This window comes from Gekko japonicus, unplaced genomic scaffold, assembly GCF_001447785.1.
Source record: "Gekko japonicus isolate JY-2015 unplaced genomic scaffold, Gekko_japonicus_V1.1 scaffold1850, whole genome shotgun sequence".
In the NCBI taxonomy this organism is placed as follows: Eukaryota; Metazoa; Chordata; class Lepidosauria; order Squamata; family Gekkonidae; genus Gekko; species Gekko japonicus.
In genome coordinates this window covers 160,147-177,457 of record NW_015163658.1, presented here as the reverse complement: position 1 = coordinate 177,457, position 17,311 = coordinate 160,147, and the positions used below count along the sequence as shown (strand labels likewise).

The following is a 17,311-nucleotide window of genomic DNA, read 5'->3' as shown; positions in this document are numbered from 1 at the left end:
CCCGGCTGTCAGCTATGCTGCCAGGGGGTTGGGATGTTCTTTCAGTGTCTGTGTAAATTGCTTTCGCATTCCTCTCTCTCTGCTTTGCGCTGAAATCTTTATTTCTAAAGAAGTACAGGTGGGGGTGTGTGTTGTCTGCCTTCCAGGCAAGCCATGGGAGCCGAACAATTCCCAGCTTCGCATAGTAACAGTTTACTAGCTTTAGCCTGCGCGCGGGAAGGTGCCTAATTGGCCAGCGCAGTGGGAGAGAGACAACTGCTATTGTTAACAGTGACTGTGTTAATGCATCTATGGCTCTTCAATAAAAGTATAACCTTTCCAAGAAGTGTGTACTCTGTTGTTGGCTGTAGGTTCTGACACCCGCGCACGAAACATATCTATTGGCTTTTGCTTCCAGGGGGAATGTTTGATTTCACTATAAGTCAGAGGCCCTAGTGCTGATGGCCATTCCTGACACAATCTGCACACGTGTTCTTTAGTACTGGAACCACTAATAAACAGTTATCTTCTTATGAAGCCCTGTGTGGTGTGACCTGATGTGTTGCGTTTGAGCACTCCTGTGGTCACTGGCTGAACACATGAAGCTGCCTTCTACTGACTCAGACCCTTACTGTCAGGGGTCATTTTGTAGAAAAAGAGGTGCAGGAGCTCATTAGCGTAACTTATTTGCATATGCCACACCCCCTGACATCACCGGACATGTGTCAGAAGGCAACACCCACCGCTCAGGCTCCACTGGATTTTTGGATTGCTAACTATGGGGGGGGACACACACACGCAGATCTGCCCTCACAGAAGAGGGAGAGCTTGTACCTGAATAAACCTTGGCCTTAAAGGTGCCACTGGACTGTTTTGGATTGCGATCGGGGAGGGGGGGGCTCTGCAACTTACCTGGCTGCTTCTTGCTCCTTGTGGCTGCTGGGAGCAGGGGGCGGGGCTTGTTGCATGTGCCCGCCCCCTGGGCTCTTTACTGCCGGAGCTCCGCTCCTGTGCGCTCCTGCAGAAAATGACCCCTGCTTACGGTCCACATGGGTCAGTCTTGCCGACTCAGACAGGCAGCGGCTCTCCAGGGTCTCAGGCAGAGGTCTTCCCCATCACTTGCTGCCTGGTCCCTTTTTTAACTGGAGACGTTGCTGGAGATTGAACCTGGGACCTTCTGCACGCCAAGCAGAGGCTCTGCCACTGAGCCACAGCCCCTCTTTACAGCTCTCCAGGGTCTCAGGCCCTTTACAGCTCTCCAGGGTCTTTCCCATCACCTGCTGCCTGGTCCTTTTAACTGGAGATGCTGCTGGGGATTGAACCTGGGACCTTCTACACGCCAAGCAGAGGCTCTGCCACTGTGCCACAGCCCCCTCCCTGAGGATGGCACTGCGGCTCCTGACTCCGTGCTCGTCCATGCCGCAGGGGGCCAGAGGGCTTTCACTTCATCAGTCAAACGCAGAGGGCTTTCACTTCATCAGTCAAACGCATGAAGCTGAAGCAATCTAGTGACCACTTGTACCTGTTGGTCAGCTTCACCCCCCCACCCCGGTGGACTGGCCTGTTTGTCCTGGGCTGGCCTTGCGCCTCTCTCCTCCACCCCTCGCTGGCTAAACTATCCTGTGACCAGTGTTCCCTCTAAGCTGAGTTAGCGTGAGCTAGTTCACGGTTTCTTAGCCTCCAGCTGACACATTTCCTGTCTCAGCTCAGGAAGGAGGGCTCCAGAGCAAACTTGATTTATGCAGCAGCCGAATCGCTCGCTCCCAACTTTAATGCCGGGAGCTCACAAAGCGGAATTTTTGCTCACCAGACTCCACGGCTTAGAGGGAGTGTTGGACCAGGGCAAACCACCTCTGTTCATCTCTGATCGTGACAACCCCACCTAACTAACCTGGGATCCCAGCCAGGGTTCCCTCTCAGCTGAGTGAGTGTGAGCCAGCTCACAGTTTCTTAGCCTCCAGCTCACACATTTCTGTCTCAGCTCAGGAAGGAGGGCTCCGAAGCAAACTGATTTATGCAGCAGCCCAATCGCCCGCTCACAACTTTCATGCCAGCAGCTCACCAAGTGGAATTTTTCTCACCAGAGGAAGCACTGCTTGTGACGACCGCCTTCTGGCCCGCCCAGCCTCCCAAGTACCACCGTCAGGTGTCTTTTCGACACCTGTGTTTTCGGCACTGTGCTTGCCTAGTGCCGGTCCCGACCCACAGGAAGAGACACCAGGTCGCGGCTTTCACTTTTAAAAAAATGTGTGTTTTTTTTTATTTCAAGATCTTTAATTCCCCCCCCCCACATTTTTAAACGCGTTTCTCAAAAAAAGGCTGAGTAAGAGTACCAAAAGAAAGTGAGCCGCATCACGGCAAAGGTTTAGAAACCACACCAGGGAGGGGGGCGGGAGGGAGGGAGGGAGGGAGGATCGGGGCGTTGGAACACCCCAGGGAGCAAGCTGAACCGAGCGGCCTTTGAGGTGCTGGCAGCAAAGCGGAGGAGGCTCGACTCTGAGCAAGAGGCGTGATCCGCGACCATGGTCTTCAGCCGGCCCACCTGCTCTTCCTGCAGCCCCACCACTTAGGGGGCCACAGGCAGAGGGGATGGGTGAGCCCATCTCCCCCCACAACAGCTGCTGGCCCGGGATGAGCCAGGAGGCCCCGACAGCAACAGCGCTGCCAGCACCGGTGGGGCTTGGCTTGTTCCTGGTTACCATCTACCTCACCCCCCAGGTACAGACCCCCCTCTGGGAACTTTCCCCTGGGGAGTTAGAGGGCCACTGGACCCCTGGAGGGGGGTGGGGAGGGAGGAGCTATCCCAGGCAATATATAGACGGGGACATACCAAACAACCCACACTTCATTGAGGAAACACTTGGCGTCGTCTTCTCGCGTATTATTTCTTTTCTCTCTCTCTCTCTCTCTTTTTTTCTCTGTACAAAATACATCAAAGCATGCTATGAAGTCGGGGAAGAAAACAGAACAAACGGTTACAAGAGATGAGCTTTGTACAATAGGAAACGGGGGCTCTCGTGCTTCTTCCCCCCCCTCCCCCCCTCCGCTCGAGCTCTCCGGACCCTCCCGGGCTTCATGTCAGGTTGTTCTGGAGGCAGTTCACCCCCTCCGCGTCGCCAGGGTCCCCTTTCCCATTGTCGAGCTTGGGCGAGACGGAGTTCTGAATGTTAAAGGACTACTCTTCCTTGATGCAGGATTTCAAGGGGTCCTGGAGCTTGTGGGGGGCATTGGGGTCATCCTAAAGGTGGGGGGGAGGGAGGGGAAGAGAGGGAGCGGGGGAGAGAAAAGGAGTCAGTGTCACAGCAGGTATGGCACACGAAACCTCCTAATGTGCAGTCGCGGGGGGGGGGGGGACGGGGGACAGAGCAGAACCAGAGACCTGGCTTCAGATCCCTGCCCAGCCAAGACCCCCCGCACCAGCCTTGGGCAAGACTCTTAGCCTAACCTACCCCACAGGGTTGTTGTGAGGTTAAAAAGTCGCTGGGAGGAAGTAACACACATGGGAAAGGTTTGACCTAAAGGTCTTTTTCTTGTAATAGGGTAAAGGTAAAGGATTCCCTTGCTCGAAAGCCGGTCAAATCCGACTCTAGGGATGCGGTGCTCATCTCCGTTCCCAAGCCAAAGAGCCAGCACTGTCCGAACACTTCTCCATGGTCATGTGGCCGGCATGCCTAAATGCCGAGGCGCACGGACCAGGGTTACCTTCCCACCGAAGTGGTACCTGTTTATCTACTTGCAACTTCTTGCTTTTGAACTGCTAGGTTGGCAGGAGATGGGGCCAGAGACGGGAGCTCACCCCGTCACGCGGCACTCGGGTCTCGAACTGCTGAACTACCAACCTTCCGGTCTGCGGCTCAGCATCTTAACCACCTGAGCCACTGCAGCCCCATCAAAAGCTAGTACACCCCCCCCCCAAAAAAAATTTGTTGTTGGTCTCTAAGGGGCTCCTCGACCCGGATCTCGCTGTTTTCCTGCAGAACTACACGGATGCCACCTTGAGAGATCGAATCCGTGCCAACCCTCGCTCCTTGCTGTATCCAGAAATCTGCAGAAACAATGACCACGTCAGAACTGATGGCTAGAAAGGGCGTCAAAGGGGAGCCGTGTTCGTCTGCAGTAGATGAGCCACACTGAAGTCCAGCAGCGGCAGAAGAAAGAGATTGGATTTATACCCCCGCCCTTCACTGCCCAAAGGAGTCTCAGAGTGGCTTACAAACTCCTTTCCCTTCCCTTCCTCACAACAGACACCCTGTGAAGTAGGTGGGGCTGAGAGAGCTCTGGACAGAAACGGCTCTTTCTCAAGGACAGCCCTTATCAGAACTACGGCTTGCCCAACACCCCAGCAGCTGCAAGTGGAGGAGAACAACAAGAAGAAGAGAATGGATTTATACCCCTGCCCTTCACTGCCAAAAGGAGTCTCAGAGCGGCTTACAACCTCCTTCCCTTCCCCTCCCCACAAGAGACACACTATGAGGTAGGTGGGGCTGAGAGAGCTCTTTCGAGGACTGCTCCTGAGAGAATTGCTCCGAGAGAACCTGTGACTGACCCAGGGTCACCCCAGCAGCTGTCTGTGGAGGAGTGGGGGAATCAAACCCGGTTCTCCCAGATGAGAGTCCGCGTACTCAACCACGACACCCACTGGCTCTAAGCACCACCTTAGAGACCAATGGTATTTCCAGGAAACAAGCACTGGAGAGCCAGAGTTCTCTGGGTGTCTGGCAAAGGGAGCTGTCACATTCAGAAGCTCACAACCTGAAAAGCTACCAGACTCTCGAATCTAGCAAAAATGGTACTGTCCTCTCAAGGATGGCCCCACAGGGAGGGCAGCTAAGGGGGAGGCAAGCAGAAAGCCCTAGTCTCACTGCCGGGGGTGGGGATCTCCCCCCCCCCGCCAAGCAAGCAAGCGGGCAGCGAGACTCTCCTTCGCATTCTGCTCGATGCTGAGCCTGCGCTTGGGCCTCATGCGGCCAGGGTTGCATGGCAACCAGAGAGGGTGGCATGCATGCAGAGTCCTCCGTGTGGACATCTAGGCGTCCCTCCCCCAAGAGGAGGGACGGAAGAATGTCCTATTTTCTGCACACCTGAGGATTCTCCAGGCGCACGGAGACCTCTCCGGCTGTCGCACCCCGCATGGAGCCATCCCTCTTCCCCATTAGAGGGCACCATACTGCACCGATCAGCACTCTGGGGTGGGGGGCAAGGAAGGAGGCGGCCTTATGCTTACTGTTATCGTCACTGTGGCATGAGCCAGGTACAGCGTGGCCTGTGCTTAGGCCGTTTTAATGTCCCAAACCACCCCTGCTAGGGAAGCTGAGTCAGACTACCCAATCAACATCTGGGGAAGGCCTCGGCCTCTCTGCCCTGTTCCTGGCCCTCCAGAGAGGAACTGGCTGGCCCCCATGTGAGACGGGAGGCTGGACTAGAGGGACCCTCCCTGGTCTGATCCAGCAGGGCTCTTCTGGTGTTCTTCTCAGGGGAAGGCCTCGGCCTCTCTGCCCTGTTGTGGGACCGCCAAAGGAACTGGCTGTGTGAGACAGGGGTGCTGGACTAGATGGACCCTCCCAGGTACTTAAACAGAGGAAACGTCATACAGATAAATAGGAGAGCCCCCCCCCTCCCTGGCCTGGCCCCCTCCCATGAAGCACTGGCTGGGTCACACCAACGATCCTGCAGATTCGCTCTCATGCCCCACAGAGTTATTGATGCTCTGAACATGCGGTTGCATTCTGAAGCCACCCCGCCCCTCCCTCTGCCCCAGGCAGCCATGGGAAACAGGGGCAATCAGAAGTAAGCATCCCCCCCCACACACACACAGTCCCACCACTACACCGCATCCGGCCAGACTTGTGTGGCTGAATTACACACAGACTGACTGACAGACAGACACTGGCTATGGCAGACAATGGGACACGGGGAGGGGGGAAGCAAACATGGAGGAGGGAAGCGCATTGATCAGAGAAGCTCAAAGCAACAGCAGTGCTGGCAGACGACAATCGCGGGAAGGGACCGGCTGGATCTTAGCGAAAACTTTCTGACAGAGTCATGCAAGAGTGGAATCAGCTGCCCGGGGAGTTGGTGAGCGCCCCCTCCCTGGCAGTCTTTAAGCAGGAACTGTGAGGGAACTGCACTAGAAAATATTTAAATAACCATCACCACATTTATACAAAAATGTGTACCAAAATCTGCATAAATAAATGCACAAGGGCAGTTGAAAATGGTGAAATTAACGATGATCTCCGCCGCAGTGTCCCCTCTAAGCTGAGTTAGGGTGAGCTAGCTCACAGTTTTTTAGCCTCCGGCTCACACATTTTTTGTCATCACTCAGGAAAGATGGCTTTAAAGGTAAAGGTTTCCCTTGCTCGAAAGCTAGTCGAATCCGACTCTAGGGTTGTGGTGCTCATCTCCGTTTCAAAGCCGAAGAGCCAGCGCTGTCCGAAGACGTTTTCCGTGGTCACGTGGCCGGCATGACTAAACACCAAGGCGCACGGAACACTGTTACCTTCCCACCGAAGTGGTACCTATTTATCTACTTGCAATTTCTTGCTTTCGAACTGCTAGGTTGGCAGGAGCTGGAACTAGAGACGGGAGCTTACTCCGTCATGCGGTCTCGAACTGCTGAACTACTGACCTTCCACAGCCTGCAGTTCAGCGTCTTAACCACTTGAACCACCGCAGCTCCAAGGATGGCTTTAGAGCAAGCTAATTGATGCAGCAGCCAAATTGCTGGCACACAAGACTCCACAGCTTAGAGGGAACATTGATCTCCGGAACGTTCTACCGTTTCGATACTATTCTTCTTCCAAATGCGGATGAAAGCAGCGACTCTTGGTCTGTTATTTCAGCAGGTACATATCAACAATTTCATTAATTTTCACTGATGTATCATAACATAGTTGCAAGAGATTCTCTGAAAGAATGTTCCTAGGGCAAAGCAATTAATGAAATTGTTGATACGTACCTGTTGACATAACAGACCAAGAGTCGCTGCTTTCATCCACATTCGGAAGAAGAATAGTATCGAAACGGCAGAACATTCCGGAGATCATCGTCAATCTCACCATTTTCAACTGCCTTTGTGCACTTATATATGCAGATTTTTGGTACACATTTTTGTATAAATTTTGTGATCGTTATTTAAATATTTTCTAGCGCTGTTCCCTCACAGTTTCTTCTTTTTTCGGTCTGTTCTGTGACTGTGACCATCATTTTTGAGCCACAGTCTTTAAGCAGCAGCTGGACACACACTTGTCAGGGATGCTCTAGGCTCATCTGGCATCGAGCAAGGGGTCTAGCTTCACCATGTCATGTGCAGCCCCAGCACTAGGGCTGCCCGGTCCCCCCCTGACCACCAGCAGGCGATGGGAGGGGTCCGGTTGCCAGCTTTGGGTTGGGAAACTCCTGGAGATTTGGGGGTGGAGCCCGGGGAGGACAGGGACCTCAGTGGGGGACAATGCCATGGACCCCACCCTCCAAAGCATCCATTTTCTCCAGAGGAACTGATCTCTGTAGTCTGGAGATGAGCTGTGATTCCAGGAGATACCCAGGTCCCACCGGGAGAAAGGCATCTCTACCCAGCACACATACCCTAGCGCCCTAAGAGATGTGGCAGCCAATGTTCCCCCTAAGCTGTGGAGTCTTGCGAGTAAAAATTCCACTTTGTGAGCCCCTGGCATTAAGGTTGTGAGCGAGCGATTTGGCGACTGCATAAATCCGTTTGCTCTGGAGCCCTCCTTCTCGAGCGAAGACAAAAAAACCCTGTGAACTAGCTCACACTAACTAGAGGGAACACTGGTGGCAGCGCATCTATGGTACCTCAGGCCACTCGTAGTGACGGAAATCACACTTGGTGGGAACAGAGCAGGGAGTTCAATGATGTCTGCATAACTGAGTCGCTGTCCTAAAAGAAGAATGATGTCCCAACGAAGCTGTTCGGCTAGATCCCCTCTGTGACTGAAGCAAGGAACAGATCTGCGCATGGGAGCCACTAATGGTGGGGCGCTGACATTCACAACCTCTATATGGGGGCCCCCCGGGGGGGGGGGGGGGGGAATCAGAAGGCCATTTAGCCTGCAGAACCTAAAGGCGCCCTCAGCACTCATGGCCGGCCTAGTCAGACAAGATGAAGCCTCAGCCCTGGTGTTGCCTAGCAACCACTACTCACAGCCCTGCATGGGAAAGAAGGACGTCCCACACCTTTTTTGTGGCCCTTCACCACCACTATTGTGTGGCATACACAACTGGAAGAGGAAGGGGCACGGCAGCACTGGTGTTGCTTCGCGATCCCTGGAGGGGGGGGGGAGGCAACAGGATCCGGGTTCCTGTGGGGCCTAGAAACCCCCTTTTCATTCCAGAGGGGCCAAAGCAACGGCTCCCGACCTTCTGGAGCATTAACAGGGGGCACGATGCAGTGGCTCAGGCACTGGAAACCCAAGTTTGAACCCACTTTTCGCCATGAAGCCCTGCTAAGGTGGGGTGCAGATTTTCTAGAGTATGCTGGAACTGGGTTCAGAGCACACCGAGGCATTCGTTCCAGGGCAGAGAAGCATTTTTCACAACCCTCTCCACCACAGTTAGGGGCTTTTGAGAAGTTGCCCTCTTTCAGCCTAGCCCTACCCCGCAGGGTTTTTCGTGGAGGGACTACACCGACAGTCGAAGGAAGGGCCGCACAAACATGCCAAGCGCCGGCAGCGCTGCCGGTCTGTCCTGACCCACACCAGTATTCCCGCCCCTGGCTTTGCTTTCTCTCTCTCTCTCTCTGGGGCCAGGCGTCCGCCGGCCTGTGTGCTGCTGAAAGGACACAGGGCAGAGTCGGTGGGTCAGGAATCAGAGATCAAAGTTCCTGTTTTTAAAAGATGCTTGGCATTTGCAGAAGAAACTGCTAATTTGCGGCGCTCTGGGCCAACCAGCCACTAAGCGCAAAAGGAAGAAGACGAGATTGGATTTATACCCCTTGCCCTTCACTACCCAAAGGAGTCTGAGAGCGGCTGACAAACTCCTTCCCCTCCCCCTCCCCACAACAGACACCCTGCGAGGGAGGTGGGGCTGAGAGAGCTCGGACAGAAACGGCTCTTTTCCCAAGGACAGCTCTGACAGAACTGTGGCTTGCCCAAGGTCATCCAGCCAGGTGCAAGTAGAGGAGTGGGGACTCAAACCCGGTTCTCCCAGATTAGAGTCCGCGCACTTAACCCCTACACCAAACTGGCACCAAAAGGAGAAGATGTACTGTTTTTTGAAGAAGCGGCAGTCCTGCACTGGGGCCTGCAAAGACCACCGGACGTTTGGGAGTCTCCTTGGGGTCCTTTTCTCCTGTATCTACTTCTCTGGTTGGCCAGAGACTTAAACTGGGAGTCCTTCAGGGACCGTTCCTACAGACCCTTGAGACCGGATGGGCGCCCTGTGCCAAAGGAGGGGGACGAAGCACCATCCCCTCTGCCCTGTGGCCATGCAGAAGCATGCAGAGGTACAACGGCACACCTCTCACGTTGCCGAGCTCCACCACAGCAAGGCGATCAGGAGCTGCGATTGCCACATGGCTGGGCCCACCACAGCAAGGCGATCAGGAGCTTCGATTGCCACATGGCTGGGCCGGCCGCTGGGTCCCCGGTCTCCTCACTCAACTTCCCATTAGCAAGGCCTCTTGCGGATGCCGGCCTGCGCATTCTGTGAAGCGGGCGGGAGTGGGCAGGAGAGTGCGGAAAGGCTGCGGGAGAGGGTTTGAAGCATGCAGAAGGGGGAGACGTGAAGAAGACGAGTTACCTGACAGATAATGTTATCATAGTAAGCCAATGCACGGGCATGAGGGGAGAGGTTACACGGGGTGTCGCAAAATTTCCTTACATTTGGATGGGAGCCCTCGGCAATTGTGGACAGGGAGAAGTTGTCGTTGTGGAGTTCCGACGGAGTTCGGTATCTGCCGACAGGGAAGGAGAGACAAAAGTGGGAAAGGGGGAGGTGGGAAGAGAAAGATGGCGATCAGAAAACCCCATGAGGCACAATGGAAGTACTCCTGTCACAAACTCAGGCAGAGAAGCGAAGGGTCACATTACCTACGAGCCCTACAGATGGGCCTTTTCCCGAGCCCGTTTTGAGGCATTCCCTTCTGCTGTAAGGTACAGGTAAAGGTTCCCTTGCTCGAAAGCCAGTCGAGTCCGACTCTAGGGTTGCGGTGCTCATCTCCGTTTCAAAGCCGAAGAGCCAGTGCTGTCCGAAGATGTTTCCGTGGTCATGTGGCCGGCATGACTAAACACCAAGGCGCACGGAACGCTGTTACCTTCCCACCAAAGTGGTACCTATTTATCTACTTGCAGTTTCTTGGTTTCGAGCTGCTAGGTTGGCAGGAGCTGGAACTAGAGACGGGAGCTCACTCCGTCTTGCGGCACCCGGGTCTCGAACTGCTGAACTACTGACCTTCCACAGCCTGCAGTTCAGCGTCTTAACCACTTGAGCCACGAGTTCCAGTGCATGAACATATATGCCCACGCAGGGCTAATATGGTGGAATCAGTTACTCATGTCCTCCTGTTCTCCAGATGCTATCAGGAGGAACGAGACCATCTCATACTACCCCTTCTGTCTAGATTTATCCCTCTGCAGTCTTATCTTGACTTTAGGTCGGAAGTCCTTCGTAAATTCCTCCTAGGAGACGCTCAGAGCTCAGTGACTTATGCTGTGGCAAAATTTTGTTGCTTGGCTATTAGGAAATATAAACTTATTTTAGCTGAAAAAAACCTGTATGATTCTCTTATTAATATTATTTTATTTTACTGATTCTATTAATTTTCTCTTGTTAATGTTTTTATACTATTGCTAAGGATCACTCGGGCTGCCAAAGGGCAGTGGACATTTGGGGCTTCAGCCCCAGAACTTCTTTTCCATACTGAGCCTCAAAGCTTGAGTGAACATAAGAACATAAGAGACGCCAATGTTGGATCAGGCCAAAGGCCCATCCAGTCCAACACTCTGTGTCACACAGTGGCCAGAAATACCAGGTGCCATCAGGAGGTCCAGCAGTGGGGCCAGGACATTAGAAGCCCTCCCACTGTTGACCCCCCCCCCAAGCACCAAGAAGACAGAGCATCACTTGCCCCAGAGCCCCTAGCTATACCTTGTGGCTAATAGCCACTGATGGACCTCTGCTCCATATGCTTATCTAATTCCCTTTTGAAGCCGTCCATGCTTGTAGCACCCACCACTTCCTGTGGCAGTGAATTCCATGTGTTAATCACTCTTTGGGTGAAGAAGTACTTCCTTTTATCCGTTCTAACCCGACCGCTCTGCAGTTTCATGGAGTGCCCACGAGTTCTTGTATTGTGAGAAAGGGAGAAAAGTACCTCTTTCTTTACCTGCTCTTTCCCATGCATAATCTTATAAACCTCGATCATGTCACCCCTTAGTCGTCTTTTCTCCAAGCTAAAGAGCCCTAAGCGCTTTAACCTTTCCTCATAGGGAAAGTGTTCCAACCCTTTTATCATTCGAGTTGCCCTTTTCTGCACTTTTTCCAAAGCTATAATATCCTTTTTAAGGTGTGGTGCCCAGAACTGCACACAGTATTCCAAATGAGGTCTCACCATTGATTTATATAGGGGCATTATTATATTGGCTGATCTGTTTTCAATACCCTTCCTAATAATCCCCAGCATAACATTGGCTTTTTTTATTGCAGTCACACACTGTCTCGACATTTTCAGTGAGTTATCTACTACAACTCCAAGATCTCTCTCTTGCTCAGTCTCTGCCAGTTCAGACCCCATCAATGTGTATTTATATTTAGGATTTTTGGCTCCAATGTGCATCACCTTGCACTTGGCCACATTGAACCCCATTTGCCATGTTGATGCCCACTCGCCCATCCTTGACAGATCCCCTTGGAGTGCCTCACAATCCTCACTGGTTTTCACCACCCTGAACAACTTTGTATCATCCGCAAATTTAGCCACTTCACTGCTTACTCCCATCTCCAAATCATTAATGAACAAGTTAAAAAGCAGTGGACCAAGTACTGATCCCTGCGGTACCCCACTGCTTACCACCCTCCACTGAGTGGGAGACGTCGTCAGCAGAGAGCGTACCTGGGCATGTTTGGATTGCTGAGCGGTTGGGTTAGAACGGATAAAAGGGAGACCTTCTTCACCCAAAGAGTGATTAACACCTGGAATTCACTGCCACAGGAGATGGTGGTGGTGGCTACAAGCATGGGCAGCTTCAAGAGGGAACTGGATAAGCATCTGGAGCAGAGGTCCATCAGTGGCTATTAGCCACAAAGTGTAGATAGGAATTCTCAGGCTGGGGCAGGTGATGCTCTGTCTTCTTGGTGCTGGGGGGGGGGGCAGCAGGGTGAGGGCTTCTAGTGTCCTGGCCCCACTGGTGGGCCTCCTGATGGCCCCTGGTATTTCTGGCCACTGTGTGACACAGAGTGTTGGGCTGGAGGGGCCATTGGCCTGATCCAACATTGACTTCTCTTATGTTCTTATGGATAAACATCTGGAGCAGAGGTCCATTGGTGGCTATTAGCCACAAGGTATACATAGGAAATCACAGGCTGGGGCAGGTGAGGCTCTGTATTCTTGGTGCTGGGGGGGGCAACAGTGGGAGGGCTTCTAGTGTCCTGGCCCCACTGCCGGACCTCCTGATGGCACCTGGTATTTTTGGCCACTGTGTGACACAGAGTGTTGGACTGGATAGGCCATTGGCCTGATCCAACATTGGCTTCTCTTGTGTTCTTATGTTCTTATGATGGCCTGTCTCACCCTGTTTCATACAGGGCAGGCCTGCTTTCTGCAGCTCATCGGTTCTCGGCACCACGTGGAAGCAGAGAACCAAGACATGAACCTTGACACAGAGAGTACTCCATCTTTCTGTGTTATACCTCTGAGGGTGCCAGTCACAGCTGCTGGAGAAACGTCAGGTCCTACAATGCCAAGACCACGGCCAGACAACCCGGAAAATCTACAACAACTAACAAGACATGAGACCAAGCTGCTATCCTGTGAACACAGACCCCACTGAATACTGCAGGACTTCCTTCCAAGTAAAAAACGCAGAGGATTGTGCAGCACCATACTGAGCGTGGCCTCGAAGCCGATGGGAGTGGATTGGCCCAAGCTTGCTAGTGGGTTTGTGTAGGCCGCTTACTCCGCATGAAACTGCACCTGTGGCCCCGGCTCCCACACCTGTATCATTTAATGAAAGTTATTTTCTAATTAATGAATTACTCTCAGCATTCCACAATTAAGGATACATCAATCTCCAGTTTTGACATATTTCCTTCACCATCCCCCCCCCCAGAACTGAACCCAAACAAATGGTAACCATCAGGGGTCATTTCATAGAAAAAGAGGTGCAGGAGCTAATTAGTATAACTCATTAGCATAACTTATTTGCATATGCCACACCCCCTGGCATTACCGGAAGTATGTCAGAAGGCAACGCCCACCGCTCAGGCTCCACTGGACTGTTTCGGATTGCTAGCTGTTGGGGGTGGGGGGAACGTGCAGATCTGTCCTCACAGAGGAGGGAGAGCTTCTACCTGAATAAAACTCGGTCTTAAAGGTGCCACTGGACTGTTTTGGACCGGGGGAGACGGGCTCTGCAGCTTACCTGGCTGCTTCTTGCTCTGACTGAGGGCTGCTGGGAGCAGGGAGCGGGGCTTGTTGCATGTGCCCGCCCCCTGGGCTCTTTACTGCCAGAGCTCCGCTCCTGTGCGCTCCTGCAGGAAATGACCCCTGGTAACCATATAAACTAAGCTTATTATCTCTATGTTGTCGAAGGCTTTCACGGCCAGAGTTCATTAGCTGTTGTATATTTTCCGAGTTGTATGGCCGTGGTCTTGGCATTGTAGGACCTGACGTTTCGTCAGGTCCTACAATGCCAAGACCACGGCCATACAACTCGGAAAATCTACAACAGCTTATTGTCTCTGATCCGTGAATCTGTTAAACATCTTCTATTATGCTGTATGATAATTTACTGCTCACCCTCCACCTCTATATACGGACCAGTAATTTCCATTTTTGTTTTTGTCTCTGTCGTGATTTTAATTGTACCTTCCTGGCAAAAAGCCCCTCCTTTCCTATATGTAATGTTTGACGAAAGTCTGTTTCGCTGTATCTGATGAAGTGTGTTTACAAACGGAAGCTTACCCCTTGAATAAAACTTTGTGGGTCTTAAAGGTGCCCCTGGAATCAGACTTTTTTCTAAAAAGCAGTCTTTTACTATCTTCGGCTGATCAGGCAGTTGGTTCCCTTCCTCGAACGCAATGATCTGGCAGCAGTGATCCACGCTATGGTCACCTCGAGGCTGGACTACTGCAATGCGCTCTACATGGGGCTGCCCTTGGTGCAACTAAGCTGGTGCAAAATGCGACAGCCAGGCTGTTGATGGGTCTCCCTATGCGGGAGCACACCCAGCCTGTGCTAAAGACATTGCACTGGCTGCCCATAGCGTACCAGATTGGCTTCAAGGTGCTGGTTTTGACCTTTAAATCCCTTTAGGGTCAGGGACCTACCTACCTGAGGGACCCGCCTTTCCCTGTATGTTCCCCAGAGAGCATTACGGTAGGGGCGCCAAACCCCCCCCCCCCCCCCCCCCCGGCCCTAAGGACGCCAGACTGGTACCGACTAGGACCAGGGCGTTTTCTGTAGCAGCTTCAACTTACTGGAATGAGCTTCCAGGTGAGATCAGGGCCCTGGAGGACATCTCACAGTTCCGCAGGGCCGCGAAAACAGACCCCTTCCGTCAGGCATTCAGGAAAGGAGCTGCACGTCACCATCTGTGCCCTGTGCCGACTTTACTGCCAGCCTGTGCCCGCCGAGACTGGAGCTACCGCTGATCACATGTTTCTAAGTGCACTTTACCACATCGCCATCGATATAAACATGAGCCTGCAGCGCGATGTGGCTGTGAAGAAAGCGAATGCAATCTTAGGATGCATTAACAGAAGCACTGTGTCCAGATCAAGGGAGGTGGTAGTTCCGCTCTGTTCTGCTATGGTCAGGCCTCACCTGGAGTCCAGTTTTGGGCACCACATTTTAGGAAGGATATTGACAAGCGCGAGCGTGACCAAAAGAAGGCTACCAGGGTGGTGAGAGGGTTGGAATCCAAGTCTTACGAGGAAAAGCTGAAAGAGTTGGGTCTGTTTAGCCTGGGAAAGTGAAGTCTTAGAGGGGACACGATTGCAGTCTTCAAGTACCTGAAGGGCTGTCATGTAGAAGATGGAGCAAATCTATTCTCTCTTGCTCCGGATTGCAAGACTAGATCTAATGGGTGGAAATTACAAGGGAGTCAATACCGGCTAAATATCAGGAAGCACTTCCTAACTGTAAGAGTGGTTGAGCAGTGGAACAGACCGCCTCGGGAGGGGGTGGACGCTCCTTCGCTGGACGTTTTCAAGCGGAGGCTGGATGACCCTCTTTCGGGTGTGCTGTAGGGCTCTCTTTCGGCTGTGCTCCTGCAGAGTGCAGGCGGTTGGACTAGATGACCTGCAAGGTCCCTTCCAACTCTAACATTCTTTGATTCTATGTAGAAGATGGAGCAGATCTATTCTCTCTTGCTCCGGATTGCAAGACTAGATCTAATGGGTGGAAATTACAAGGGAGTCGTTACCGGCCAACTATCAGGAGAAACTTCCTAACGGTAAGAGTGGTTGAGCAATGGAACAGTCTGCCCCGGGAGGTTATGGATACTCCTTCGCTGGACGTTTCCAAGCGGAGGCTGGACGACCATCTTTCAGGTATGTTGTAGGGCTCTCTTTCGGCTGTGCTCCTGCAGAGTGCAGGGGGTTGGACTAGATGACCTGCAAGGTCCCTTCCAACTCTAACGTTCTATGATAGAAGAAGAAGAAGAAGAACTTCCTAACTGTAAGAGTGGTTGAGCAGTGGAACAGTCTGCCTCGGGAGGTGGTGGATACTCCTTTGCTGGGCGTTTTCAAGCGGAGGCTGGACGACCATCTTTTGGTTATGTTGTAGGCAGTGTTCCCTCTAAGCTGAGTCAGCGTGAGCCAGCTCACAGTTTTTTTAGCCTCCAGCTCACACATTTTTGTCTTCGCTCAGGAAGGCTGGCCCCAGAGCCAACTAATTTCTACAGCGGCCAGATCGCTCGCTCACCACTTTAATGCCAGTAGCTCACGAAGTAGAACTTTTTGCTCACAGGACTCCGTAGCTTAGAGGGAACATTGGTTGTAGGGCTCTCTTTCGGCTATGCTCCTGCAGAGTGCAGGGGGTCAGACTAGATGACCTGCAAGGTCCCTTCCAACTCTAACAGTCTATGATTCTGTGATATGCTAATATTTTAACAATTTTATCCCGTATTTTATATCGATATTTATATTATTGTTTTTCCATTGGTTCCTTCTGTAAGCCGCCCTGAGCCTGCCTCGGAGGGGGAAAAGTCAAAGTGATAAATGAATAAATAGAACACACAGTGTTTCTTTTAAACTGGAATGGTGTGCGGGCGGAAGGGCGGTCGAGTCGCCGGCTGGCGTGCTGACACTCTGCCATAACTCAGTGCGGCCTCTCCCCTCCCCAGGCTCCGCCTACCCATGTCCAGGGATTCCCCAAGTCAGAGCTGCCTTCCCACCCCCATTCCAGGATGACCTGTGGCGGCTCGAAGACGATGCCAGTGATGGAATCTTTCCTCCCCGCCCCCCCCCACCATGCACCATCTGCTGTGCCAGACCCAGCCACCCCCATGCTGAGCGGCAGCTGCCAGGAAAGATGGGGGGGGGGGAGGGTTGTGACTGTGAGCTCCGGTGGGTCCTGGGGGCCAGCTCATTTGCATTTGTTAGCTGCCTGGAAAAGAAAAGGGAGGGAGGCCGCTCCCATGACCCCTGGCAGCCCCCTCCCCGCACATTCACAGCCCAGCAGCAGACTACTGACTGCTTCTGCATGGGGGGGGGGAATCAAGCTTTCAACAACAGAAGCACAGAGGAGGAGAGGAGGAGATTGGGTTTATGCCCCATGGCCCTTCACTACCCAAGGGAGTCTCAGAGCGGCTCACAAACTCCTTTCCCTCCCCCTGCCCACAACAGACACCCCGTGAGGTGGGTGGGGCTGAGAGAGCTCTTGACAGAAACTGCTCTTTTTCAAGAACAGCTCTTATCAGAGCTACAGCTTGCCCAAGGTCACCCCAGCCAGGTGCAAGTGGAGGAGGAGTGGGGAATCAGACCCGGTTCTTCCCAGATTAGAGTCCGCGCACTTAACCACTACACCAAACTGGCATAGAAGAAGAAGAAGCAGCAGCACCAGCAGCACCAGCAGCTACAGCTTGCCCAAGGTCATCTAGCCAGCTGGAAGTGGAGGAGGAGTGGGGAATCAAACCCGGTTCTCCCAGATTAGAGT

At 52.9% G+C, this 17,311-nt stretch overlaps 1 protein-coding gene across 1 annotated transcript in view; it reads right to left on the bottom strand.

Moving 5' to 3' along the window:
• Window positions 1-2,606: 2,606 nt before the first annotated feature.
• The window catches only part of CSPG5 (chondroitin sulfate proteoglycan 5), a 44,705-nt gene continuing 30,000 nt past the window's right edge, over window positions 2,607-17,311 (bottom strand). The window contains exons 4-5 of the mRNA XM_015407716.1: window positions 9,817-9,889; window positions 2,607-3,217 (exon numbers count right to left, since the gene is read on the bottom strand). Coding sequence (XP_015263202.1) covers window positions 3,155-3,217; window positions 9,817-9,889 — 136 coding nt within the window. The 3' untranslated portion in view covers window positions 2,607-3,154. The remainder of the gene's footprint in view (window positions 3,218-9,816; window positions 9,890-17,311) is intronic.